The sequence below is a fragment of the Scyliorhinus canicula genome, chromosome 16 (assembly GCF_902713615.1).
Source record: "Scyliorhinus canicula chromosome 16, sScyCan1.1, whole genome shotgun sequence".
Classification (NCBI taxonomy): Eukaryota; Metazoa; Chordata; class Chondrichthyes; order Carcharhiniformes; family Scyliorhinidae; genus Scyliorhinus; species Scyliorhinus canicula.
Window position 1 is genome coordinate 68,728,579 of NC_052161.1, and position 13,036 is coordinate 68,741,614.

The 13,036-nt window shown below is 44.4% G+C and overlaps 1 protein-coding gene across 1 annotated transcript in view; it reads left to right on the top strand.

Moving 5' to 3' along the window:
• The window catches only part of tfam (transcription factor A, mitochondrial), a 58,043-nt gene that overhangs the window by 21,748 nt on the left and 23,259 nt on the right, over positions 1–13,036 (top strand). The window contains exons 3-6 of the mRNA XM_038773602.1: positions 1,364–1,434; positions 1,650–1,799; positions 4,868–4,963; positions 8,969–9,025. Of these exons, the coding sequence (XP_038629530.1) occupies positions 1,364–1,434; positions 1,650–1,799; positions 4,868–4,963; positions 8,969–9,025 (374 nt within the window). The remainder of the gene's footprint in view (positions 1–1,363; positions 1,435–1,649; positions 1,800–4,867; positions 4,964–8,968; positions 9,026–13,036) is intronic.

The following is a 13,036-nucleotide window of genomic DNA, read 5'->3' on the forward strand; positions in this document are numbered from 1 at the left end:
AATTATTTCTCTGTGCGGACATTGCACTGAATCTCTTATCGCTACGGCAGCATTCGAACAGAAGTAGCTGATTAGCATCTTTGGAGTTACTCAGTTCATATTTGACTGATTCTGATGTTCAAGGTACAGATTGGCCACAATAAATGAGGCAGTTTACCTTCCATTCTGGCCTGGCCAAATTTCAGTGCATACAACATCAATTAGGGCTTTGAATATGTTGTGCCACCTTGCCAGAGAGTTTACCCTGCAGCAGGCAGTCTACTTTTCCACCCACTAGTATTTGATTGGCAATCAGCACAAATCTGCAGTTTTCTACTGGCCATGGGGGGTGGGAGGGGGGTGAACAGGCATTCAGGATGGTGAGAAGGATTGGAGGGTCTCTTGGCATGTGGGACAAATTGAAATCTATGAGCGAGAATTGGAATGGCCAGGGAGGGAAAGAGAGAACAGTAGATGAAGAAGAATTGTACCAGTTTTAGTTCAAGCAAGACAATTAGTGCATATCCTCAATGCTATACAAATGTATATTCAGTTCTCAATGACATTGCTTCTAAGCTGTCCCCAAGTCTTTTGTCTTTAATTGTAGTTTTTTGGAATTTTTTTAAAGCCACATTCTTTATCACTATATATATATCTTATTTATTCGTTCATAAGATGTGGGCATCACTGCAAAGTCAGCCTTTGTTGAATCTAGTGACTTGCGCAGCCATTTCAGAGGATATTTAATAGTCAACCACTTTGCTGTGGGTCTTGAATCACATGTAAGCCAAACCGGGAACAGACAGCAGATTTCAGTCCTGACAAGAGATTAGTGAGCCGGATTTTTTTTTTAAGGCAATTGGCAGTTTCATGATCACTGTTATTGAAATTAGTTTTCAACCCCAGATTTTATTAATTGAATATAAATTCCACCAGCTGCCAAGATGGTGTTTGAACTCCTGTCCCCGGAGCATTCACCTTGGCCTCTGGAATACTAGTCCAGTGACAGAAGCATTCTGCCATAACTTTTGAATTTATTTTTACGGCATGTTTGAAATTCAAAGCTTCCTGATTGCAAATTCCCAAACTTAAATTGTCATACGAGAGTAAAAAATGCATGTTATGAGTTTGGAGCTTTTCTTAGGTTCCAACAGCTTAGTCAAATTGCTCACAATTTATGTTTGAGCGTATCCTAATGGGATTGAGTGCAACCTTGGGCTCAACTAGACATGGCGAAATAGGTGCATATCTGGCTCTAACCTTCTGGTTTTACCAATGGAGGAAGCTCCAAGTCTTTCTACTTCCACATTGCCTAGTGCTTGTTAGCTAATGCCGTGAAGTCATGTTTTATTTGACCTTGTAAAATGGAAATTATTCTTTGCAGATTTAAAGATGGTAGAAAAGACCAAGTGGATTGCTCAGGCATGGAGACAGTTAACGCCGGATCAGAAGCAAGTAAGTGCTTTGCGTTTGGTGCTCGGGAGTTAATTGGAAAGATCTCGATCTTGCATAATGACCTAAAAGCCATACTTGGCTGAAATTGGTAAGCATTGTAAAAAATAGTCTTCCTCACTCAATACTGCTGTTCAGCTCATTATTAAAAAGGCTCTTTGTACTTGCTTACCTCGAAGTATTTCAGGTAACTGAAAATGTAACTGTCTTCCTTCCAGCCATATGAAATTGCAGCAAATCATGCCAGATTGAAATATAAAGAGGAACTGGCAACCTTCAGAGGTAAACTCACTCCAGCTCAGCTGGACAGTTTGAAAGAAGAGAGGAGACAAAAACTGGCCAAACGGAGAACAATTAGAAAAAAACGAGTAAGTTCTACATTGGCTGTGTGTTCGTGCTAGGCCATAATGTAACTGAAGGAGTACTACACCAGTAATGTACTCTGTACTGTGCACAGGTTTTGTTTCTATGTACATTGGTTAGACTGAACTTGGGTACAGTTCTGGTCTCTGCACTGTAAAGATTTACAATGATTTGGAACTGAGAGATTACCATTGCCCTGAATTGGGAAATATTGAGTGGGTTGGTACTTTTTTTATTGTTTGCATGAGAGAGAATTTGATGGAAGCTATAAAATAATGAATGAGTTGGACAGGGTAAATGGCGAGAATTTTTCCGCTGTGGGAGAATTCAGTAGCAAGAGCATCAGTACAAGCTGGGTACTGATAATTCCAACTGGGAAGTGAGGAGAAATTCCTTCATTCTCAGAACATGGTTAGAAAATAGAGGTGGCTGAGGTAAATAACTTGGGTGCTTTCAATAAGACACCAGACAAATAGATGACTGGAAAAGGGATGGAAAGCTATGCTGAAAGGCTGACATGAAATGGTTGGAATGGAAAGAGACCTGTGTGGAGTATATGCAGTAGCACAGAGTAGCTGGACCGAATGGCCTGGTTTTACACTATATATTCTGTGCAATGTATTCTGTTGGCCCATAAAATACATGGGGAGTACAAAATCAACAATATATCCCGATAGAGCACTCTTGAGGGTAACATTAAATTACTTCACTGCAGACATTAAATCAGCAATGCACATTGAGACCACAAGTTGCTTGGGGAGTACTAAATCAGAGTGTATGCAGAAAGATCATTTACACACTCCTTGGAACACCAGATCAGCAGTCGACACTGATAAGATCATAAAGCATTCTTAGGAAATACTAAATCAACATTGCATACTGATGGACCATAAAATACTGTGTGAGAGCATATTTTTCAATAGAATGGTTGTGTTGCTCGTACTGAATGCACTGTTGAAATTTGAGGAAATATTACCATCCCCTAGCTTTACACTGCTCCTCTTGTAAATGAGTCTTCATTAGTTTCTTCAGAACTTCACATAGGTGACAGTGTACCAGAGCTTGCCTTAATGTTTTCCCGTACAAAGTAATTATCAGCCCAGTTACGTTAACAAGTGCAAGCCTCATTTTAAAATGGCACCTGGCATTTTTCCAATTAGTACACTAAATCATGTGCTCTTTACAAAAACCTGTCTTAGTTGCAGATAAACCACTCCAAGAACCGGTAACAAAATCTGAGAGTGTACATTGTTAGATATGGAGTTTGATTCCATGCACAGTGAGATGATACATTGATTGCCAAAAATGTAGGTGTTAGATAATTATCTTTAGAACCTGAGTTGTTTGAAGTACTAGTACGATATAGTCTGGCGTATTGGCTGCATTATGTGCATTGCCTTTTTTAATGAGGTATTGTTGAAAGAAACTCTTATGGAAAAGTCTATTGTTGCATTGTTGGAGCACTAGGCTGTCAGCTAAAGAGAACTCATCTGAATCCCAGTCTTCATTGATACCTACGTTTGCTGTCCAATATTAGTTTGACAATTTTGATCTTGTTTTCTATGAGAAGCCTAGACAAGGAGAGAATATCTTCCCTGTGAATAGGGTAGATTCCAGGCATTTGTTTAGCTAAAGGAGACATCTTCCAAAATGTGGATCATACCCTAGACAAAAGTTATTTAACTTCAAAGTTATATAATCTCTGATGTATGGTTTCCTTCTCTCTCTGCTCTTTTTGTGCCCTCTTGTCATTTCTGCATTAAATTTATTCAGCAATGGGCATCCACAACCCTCTTGAGGTAGAGTATTCCAAAGGTCACAGCACTTTGTGTGAAACAATTTCTCCTCCTCTCAGTTCTAAATGACCAGCCCCTTATCCTTCGACTGTGCCCCTGCGGTTTAGATTTCTTAGCCAAAGGAAAAAAATCCCACAGCGTCCACTCTTATCAAGTCCTTTCAGAATTTTATATGTTGCAATGAGATTATCTCTCATACCTCTGGAGAATATACGCCCAATTTGCTCAGCCTCCCATCAAACTTCCATCAGACCCCCCTGATCCCAGGGACAAATTTAGTGAATCTTCCAAGACTCCAAACACTCCTCCAGAGAAGCAACAACTTTCTTGTACTTATTGCAATTTAGCACACTCGGGAATTTTATGGAGAAGAGACCAACATTTCACCAGTGGGCTATCCCTGGGATCAAGGAGTCTGAAATCCCGCACACCAAGTGTTGTTGGCCAACCAGAGGCCAGGAGCTCTTTTGCTCACCACTGTTCCCAGGGAGGTGATGGCGGTTGCTGCGAGATGACAGCCCACCGGAGGCCCAGGAATGAGGAGCGACCCAGGACAGAAGTAAGTCATGGGGGAAGGGGTTTTCGGGATGCGGGATATAGGTTAACGTAGGCAGGTTAGCAGCAATGACAAGGGTGGGGGTGACTCTCAGCTAGCTCCCTCGTTCACAATGCTGGGTCCCTCATCAGTCACTGAGTTCCTATGAATAAGGGTCATTAGACCTTACATCTCAGACCTTACATTTTGTACTTCTTCCCCTCTCTCCCCTCCTTCACTTATTCAAACCCTGTTGCATTTCTAACTTTTCTCAGTTGTAATGAAAGAACACAGACCTGAAACACTAACTCTGTTACTATCTCTGCAGAAGCTTCCTTACCTGCTGAGCATTTTCAGCATTTTCTCTTACTTCAGATTTCCAGCACCCACAGTATTTTGCTTTTGAACATGGCCTGGAAGTTGTGTACTGCTTCAAGCACGCTGAGCAAAAACTGACCACATACAGAAGTGCAGCCAGATACCCCTGTTCTTAGTGTTGCAGTTAAAATGTGCGCTCTGCACTTCTGTTCACTTATAAGTTGGCTACAGCACTTGAAAATTGTGTGCTCCCAGTTAGGTGCTTGGCAATGCAGAGAGGAAAGTGTGGCCAGTTGTGACATAGATGAAGGCATGTCACATTTCAAGTGATTGATTTAATTAAATAAATAAGGCCAGGGCGTAACCTGTATAAAACAGGGTGTTAAAAGACTGATGCTTACTTGTCATCATTTTTTGCATGTAGAAGCTTACTATTTTGGGGAAGCCTAAACGACCTCGGACCGCCTTCAATATCTTCATGGCCGAAAACTTTGACGAAGCCAAAGGTGAAACTTCACAGGTAAGAACGAGACAGCAAAAATTCTCATGCTGGTGAACAAATAATTATTTAAAACACTATTCCGACAGCTCGCAGCCCCCTCTTAGTCCCATTGATATCAGCATTAAACATCCATTGCTGGTGTCAATATCCCATTCACTTGTCCTAGCGCCTCCTCTTGAACGTTGCATATAATTATAAAAGAATAGCAATCAGAAGATGATAATGATATGGCTCTCTAAGAATTACGGGAAAGTTGGCTTCAGTGTAAGGTGATCTTAAATTGGTACAAATTGTAGTCTGAGCCAATGATTTGTAGGTGAAAGCGATACCATTCAGTGCTGAGAGTTTTGGTGGGAACAATTCAGAAAGTTTTTTTTAAAATTCCATTTTAAATCAAGCTTCTTTGAAGTTAAAGTATGTAAGATATGTGACACATGATTGTTCTGCGATTATTCTGTTTAATGTGGCAGTGGGTCGCAGCACTGTAAAGTTTTGTTTTTTTAGTTCATGGGACGTAGACATCGCTGGCTGAGCCAGCATTTGTTGCCCATCCCTAATTGCCCTCGAGGGGGCAGTTAAGAGTCAACCACATTGCTGTGGCTCTGGAGTCATATGTAGGCCAGACCAGGTATGGATGGCAGATTTCCTTTCCTAAAGCGCATAGTGGACCAGATGGCTTTTGAGACAATTGGCAGCAGTTTCATGATCATCATTAGACTTTTAATTCCAGATTTTAATTGAATTCAAACTTCACCTCTGCATTCATTTCATGCAGAGGGTCTCCTTTTCACCTACATTGATTGGATTGGATTTGTTTACTGTCACGTGTACTGAGGTACAGTGAAAAGTATTTTTCTGCAAGCAGCTCAACAGATCATTCAGTACATGGGAAGAAAAGGGAATTAAACAAAATTCAAAAAAATATAAGAAAATACATAATAGGGCAACACAAGAAATACAATGTAACTACATAAGCATTGGCATCGGATGAAGCATACAGGGTGTAGTGTTAATGAGGTCAGTCAATAAGAGGGTCATTTAGGAGTCTGGTGACAGTGGGGAAGAAGCTGTTTTTGAGTCTGTTCGTGCGGGTTCTCTGACTTCTGTATCTCCTGCCCGATGGAAGAAGTTGGAAAAGTGAGTAAGCCGGGTGGGAGGGATCTTTGATTATGCTGCCCGCTTTCCCCCGGCAGCGGGAGGTGTAGCTGGAGTCCATGGATGGGAGGCAGGTTTGTGTGATGGACTGAGTGGTATTCACGACTCTCTGAAGTTCCTTGCGGTCCTGGGCCGAGCAGTTGCCATACCAGGCTGTGATGCAGCCCGATAGGATGCTTTCTATAGTGCATCTGTAAAAGTTGGAAAGGGTTAATGTGGACATGCCGAATTTCCTTAGTTTCCTGAGGAAGTATTGGCGCTGTTGTGCATTCTTGGTGATATCGTCGACGTGAATGGACCAGGACAGATTTTTGGTGATGTGCACCCCTAGGAATTTGAAACTGATGATTGACCAATCAAGATGGTTTTTACACATGAGGATGAGCCCTTCAGTGAAGTGATCTTAAAGAGACACGTGGCAGGAATGAATACATTTCAATTATTCGTTAGGTACCAGGCTTGCTTGTGAGCTGCTAAACTCCTTTATTTTTCTGCCTTAAATAATGTTAAACAGGACAGCACCAAATAAATTGAGCTTTCCGTTGGGCCACAGGTATTGCTTATTTCATTCAGACAGTTTAATCCAGCTGACATCTGTCAGCTTGTAACCATGACAACCGGAGTTTATACAGCTCCATTCATTAGTTTGGGGCCAAACTGGTTGTCAATGGCTGTTGGTCTGTGAGAACTCTGTCGCTCCCTAGCTGCATCATGTTAACTCGATTGGTTTTTTCCCTAGTTTAGCCTGTTTTGAAACACCAATTGTTGACTGCCAAATTCGGGTGGGTTTGTATACTGTCATTTTAAACCTGAATGGAGCTGTTGGATCCTCCCCAAATTCATTGGTGGAAAGGAAGCTCGAGAAGGATTCTAGACAGTTTAGATGGGATCCGCACTTGGGTGAAGGTATGGCATGCAACTGTGAAAACCTAATTATTGCCCTCCCATGAGGGTGAACAACTGACCTTCATTTATAAACTTTGCATCATGCTGCCTGTTCAAACAAAAGCAGGCTGGTGAATTCTCCGCCTCCCCAGCCGATTGCTTCTCGGCAGCGCTCCATCATTGGCAGTGGGATTCTCCGTTGATGCCGCTGGCCAATGGGAATTCTCATTCTAGCCACCCCACACAGCCGGGAAACTTGTGGGTGGGGGTGCGCTGCCGGCGGTGCAGAGATTCCTGCCAGCGGAGAAGTCACCCCAGTGATTTTTATATTGATCAATTCAGCACTACTTCCATCACCCTTCGCCATTACTTCATCCAAATGCTCAATAAAGTTAGTCAAACGCAGTTTGCTTTTCATAAACCTGTGCTGGCTGTCATTTGTTAACCTGCATTTTTATCTCTGATTATTTTCTTCAATTTGCCCCATAATCGGTGTCTGCCTGGCCTCTGGTTGTTGGGTTTATCCCTCGTCCCCTTTTATTTTTTGAAGATGATTGTACCATTTACAATCCTCCTGTTCTCTGCCACCAGATTTAAGGAGAATTGGAAGATCGTGGCCTGTGCCTCAACTATTTCCACCGTGACTCCGCTCAGCAGCATTAGAAGCATCCCATCTGGAGAGAGGGACAGTTTAGGTTAATGCATTTCACGTTTTGCTGATATTAAAGCAGACCTGAGAACCCCTGTTTTAATTTCCAAGTAAGTGTCCACCATTCAATTGGTGAACACCGGTACCAATGCAGGTTAGGGTGCACCAGCTGAAATAGTGTGGTAGAGAAAGAAATACAGGGAAAGGATGACTTTGTAGGTTGTATGGCATCCCCTGTGGGAGGCCCATGTGGAATCATGGCGTGAAAGACTTTTCAGATGGAATGTTCTGGCTGAGAGCAGCATTCTGGCTGGAGGTGCTCTCAGCCAGGGTAACCTCTAAAGTTGGCCTTTAACTGAGAAAAGATGAAGGTCCCTGCTCCAGATTACCACCAAATGTTGTCCAGTTGAAGAATCTAGGCTCCCACACGAGCAGCAAGACTCAGAAAAGCTGCTGGCAACTATGCACCTTTATGCCAGCGATCCGAGTGTCAGACTAACTGCCCTCAGGAGAAGAAGGTAGATAAATGAAAAAGAATATTCGGTCACTCTGATGCAGTGCGTTAGAATGTTGATGTGTTGTGTTGTCCCAGATGGCCCTTTCTGGAAAATAGCTCAGAGAAGAGACAAAATCAGGAAAGCACAACGTGAGAAATAGAAGCTCACCTGGTTTGAGTAAGAGGTGGGACAGGAGACCCCATGAACACTGTGTAGGAGAGAAATGGCACTTTTCAGGAAAGGTAATCGTTTCCACACACTGTTTTGTGCCAAATTCTTCAAAGGTTCAATGGAGATGATTATTTTCAAGGTGATAGTGGATCCTGACATGAATTGCTGGATTTAGTGTGTTGGGTAGCTGCGATATATTTCTAAGCTACCCAGCCTTGCGACATTTAAATTGGATCTTCAAATTACATTGGGATTTTTAAAGTTTTTTTTTCTTTTAATAAATTTAGAGTACCCAATTCATTTCTTCCAATTAAGGGGCAATTTAGTGTGGCCAATCCACCTACCCTGCACATCTTTGGGTTCTGGGGTGAAACCCACGCAAACACAGGGAGAATGTGCAAAATCCACACGGACAGTGACCCAGAGCTGGGATCGAACCAGAGACCTCGGCGTCTTATAGGCAGCAGTGCTAACCACTGTGCCACCATGCTGCCCGGGGGATTTTTAAAGTTGACAGCTTTTTACGATCTTACTGGGTTATTTGACTGGGTCAACAATCCAGTGCTGTGCGTGTTAGTTGTGTTTTGTCTTCTTTTGTTTGTCTTGTATACAAATCGGGAAAATATTCCGACACTCTGATAAATCCTGAATGACTTATATTTTTAGGCAAAACTGAAAAACCTACAGGATGAGTGGCAACGGTTGTCTGATACGCAGAAACAGGTAGGGAATTGCTTTCATTTGCAATTCAAACTAAATTTATTGCTTAAATGTAATAATTACACAGTTCTTCTATCATCAGAATTTACTACTATACCTATGGTGGCTTTGGTGTTGTGACCAATAGTGAACCGGATGTTTCTGTCCCTGACTCCGCCAATGCTCACCTTCTCCATAACTCCTTCCATGACAACACTCGCACTCTCAATAACCCCCCTCCTGACAATCTCACCCTCTCCAATCCATCCTGACCCCTGACAATCTCACCCTCTCTAATCCATCCTGACAATCTCACCCTCTCCAATCCATCCTGACAATCTCACCCTCTCCAATCCATCCTGACAATCTCACCCTCTCCAATCCATCCTGACAATCTCACCCTCTCCAATCCATCCTGACAATCTCACCCTCTCCAATCCATCCTGACAATCTCACCCTCTCCAATCCATCCTGACAATCTCACCCTCTCCAACCCATCCCGACCCTGACAATGCTCGCCCTTTCCAATCCATCCTGGCCTCCCCCAACAATGCTCGCCCTTTCCAATCTTTCCTGACCCCTGACAATGCTCTCCCTCTCCAATCCATCCTGACCCCATACAATGCTCGCCCTCTCCAATCCATCCTGACAATCTCGCCCTCTCCAATCCATCCTGACAATCTCGCCCTCTCCAATCCATCCTGACAATCTCACCCTCTCCAACCCATCCCGACCCTGACAATGCTCGCCCTTTCCAATCCATCCCGACAATGTTCGCCCTCTCCAATCCATCCTGACCCCTGACAATGCTCGCCCTCTCCAATCCATCCTGACCCCTGACAATGCTCGCCCTCTCCAATCCATCCTGACCCCTGACAATGCTCGCCCTCTCCAATCCATCCTGACCCCTGACAATGCTCGCCCTCTCCAATCCATCCTGACCCCTGACCATGCTCTCCCTCTTCAATCCATCCTGACCCCTGACAATACTCGCCCTCTCCAATCCATCCTGACCCCTGACAGTCCTCGCCCTCTCCTATCCATCCTGACCCCTGACAATCCTCGCCCTCTCCAATCCATCCCAACCCCGACAATGCTCGCTCTCTCCTGCACCCTCCATCCTTGAGAATGCTCATCCTCTCCCACAACATTGTGCAGCCTCTCCATCCACCTCCGACCCTTCCGACTCACCCTTCCAAACCCGAACAATGCTTCTACCCCCTGCCCACACATCCCTAACATTGCTGTTTCTGCTGACGTCACCGGATGGTCGGGAGAGAGGGTGAATATTGTTTAGGGGTGCATGTGGAGGCGTGAGCTTTGTTGTTGTGGGGTGGTACAAGAGCTAAGCATTGCTATTGGGTTGAGCATTGCCGGGAAGTTGGGGGGCATTGTCAGGGTTACCATTCTGGTGGAGGCTCTGACACAGGTTTTACCCCTGCTACTCGGAGCTCAAAATAAATCTGTGTAAAAACCAGGGGAGATATGGGGAAAACAACCTCTGCGTTTCTAACCATCTGATCCCACTTTCATCGGGAAGTGTGCAGCAATGCCAGTGAAACTAGCAATCGGAAGTTTAAATTTCCCAACGAGGTATTGTTCGTGCACGCTCATTGGGACTTCCTTGGGCTCCCAAGGCACATCAGTGACATTTTGACTTGTTCACTGCTCCCTGTATTGGAAGATTCAAGCCAGCGTTTCTGCTCCAGCACAATTTCCCATCAAGTTTTACCTTTCCTGTTTTCTTTGTTCTTCTCTTTCTTTCATCAGACTTTTTTATGAAGGAACTATGAGCCAGACATTGGCCTTTTCACATCTAGTACCTGGATTTGGGCCTAGTTCAGACCAGTGGGATCAGAGTCTCCTGTCTTATGGCTGTGTAAAGCTTCGATGTGAAGTGATTTTGTACCATTTCAGTCCCCTTTCCAGTAACCAAGGACTTGCAGAACCAAACTGCTTCTAACGTATCGCAAACTAACCGTTATTGAGACTAGTTTAAGAACATAAGAAGTAGGAACAAGATTAGGCCAGAAGACCCCCTTAAGGTTGCTCCACCATTCAGGAAGATAATGGCTGATGGTCGATCTCGACTTTCCTTCCCTCTTGATCTCCTTAAACTCTGAAAATCTGGTGATCTCATCCTTGAATATACTCAGTGACTGAACATGCACTACTCTCCTGTAAAATAGTTTAAGGACGTTTAGTGATCTTAAGATAGAAATGGAGTACCTGAAATGGAAGGTGTTCTACTTCTCCATTTTGAGCACAAAATGTTGATAATAAGGGTGAAGTATTTGATAAAGATTTCAGGCATATGAGGTTCTTTTTGGTCCTGATACTTCAGAATTCACAGAAGTGAAGAGAAGCCTCTAGTGTCCATTAAACAGCTTCTCACAAGTGCTCAAAACCAATAGGTGGCATGATGGCACAGTGGTTAACACTGGTGCCTCACACCGCCAGGGACCCGGGTACAATTCTGGCTTTGGGAGAGTTTGCACGTTCTTTCCGTCTCTGCGTGGATTTCCTCCGGGTACTCTGGTTTCCTCCCACAGCCCAAAGATGTGCGGGTTAGGTGGAGTAGCCATGATAAAATTGCCCCTTAGTGTCTAGGAATGTGCAGGTTAGGTGGGGTTGCGGGGATCGGGCGGGAGAGTGGGCCTAAATGTGGTGTTCTTTCAGAGGGTCAGTACAAACGTGATGGGCCAAATAGTCGTCTTTTACACTGTCAGGATCGTATTCTATGGAATGTGGTAGACAAAAGCGAGCAATCTATAAGCTAGTATTGTCTCTCAATGAGCCGTGACCAAAGCTGTCATGTCCAAAACAGGAGGACGGGTTCAATTAATAATTGTCTGTGGTAAAGGGTACAAACCATTCAAGAATGTCTGTCTAAAGTAGGAGATTGTTTCTTCTAGAATTGTTTTATCACTCAAAATCGTTTTGATCAATTGTTGGTCAAGGTATTGGCAGCCATTAAGTGGCCAAAGTTTTCGCCTTTTTGGAGGGAGTGGATGCCAAAGGCGAGTGGATGCAGGGAAACAGGGCAGATGTATGATTTTCTCAACTGGATTCCACGGCCAGGCCTTGAGAGCCCTTCCAGGAACATCCAAGCCTACCCTGTCCTGCCGAACAAGTTTTTAAAAAAAATAATTTTATTCAGATTTTCACAAAATATCAATAACAGAAAATACTAAGAACAGAAAGAACAAACCCCCCCCCCCCAATGTATACAAAAAAGAAGAAATAAATTAACGCCCGTCATTCGCAAAGAACAAATATACACGTCCCTTCAGCCCAAAACAAAAAGACGCTCCCCCCCAGGTTGCTGCTGTTGCTGGCCTTTTTCTACCGTTCTGCCAGGAAATCTAGGAATGTTTGCCACCTCCTGAAGAACCCCTGCACTGGTCCCCTTAGGGCAAATATCACCCTCTCCAATTTAATAAACCCCGCCATATCGTTGATCCAGGCCTCCACGCTTGGGGGCCTCGCATCCTTCCACTGAAGAAGAATCCTCCGCCGGGCTACTAGGGACACAAAGGCCAGAATGCCGGCCTCTTTCGCCTCCTGCACTCCCGGCTTCTCTGCAACCCCAAATATTGCGAGCTCACAGCCTGGTTTGACCCTGGATCCTACCACCCTCTACACCGTCCTTGCTACGTCCTTCCAAAATTCCCCCAGCGCTGGGCATGCCCAGAACATATGGGCATTGTTTGCTAGGCTCCCTGAGCACCTAATACACCTGTCCTCGCTCCCAAAGAACCGACTCATCCTTGTCCCGGTCATGTGAGCCCTGTGCAGCACCTTAAACTGTATGAGGCTAAGCTCGCACAAGAAGAGGAGGAGTTCACCCTTCCTAGGGCACCCGCCCACGTCCCCTCCTCAATCTCCTCACCTAGCTCCCCCTCCCATTTACCCTTCAGCTCCTCCACCGAGGCCTCGTCTACCTCCTGCATCACTTGGTATGTTGTCGAGATCCTCCCCTCTCCAACCCACACCCCCAAGAGCACCCTGTCCTGGACCCCCCGCGGCGGCAAC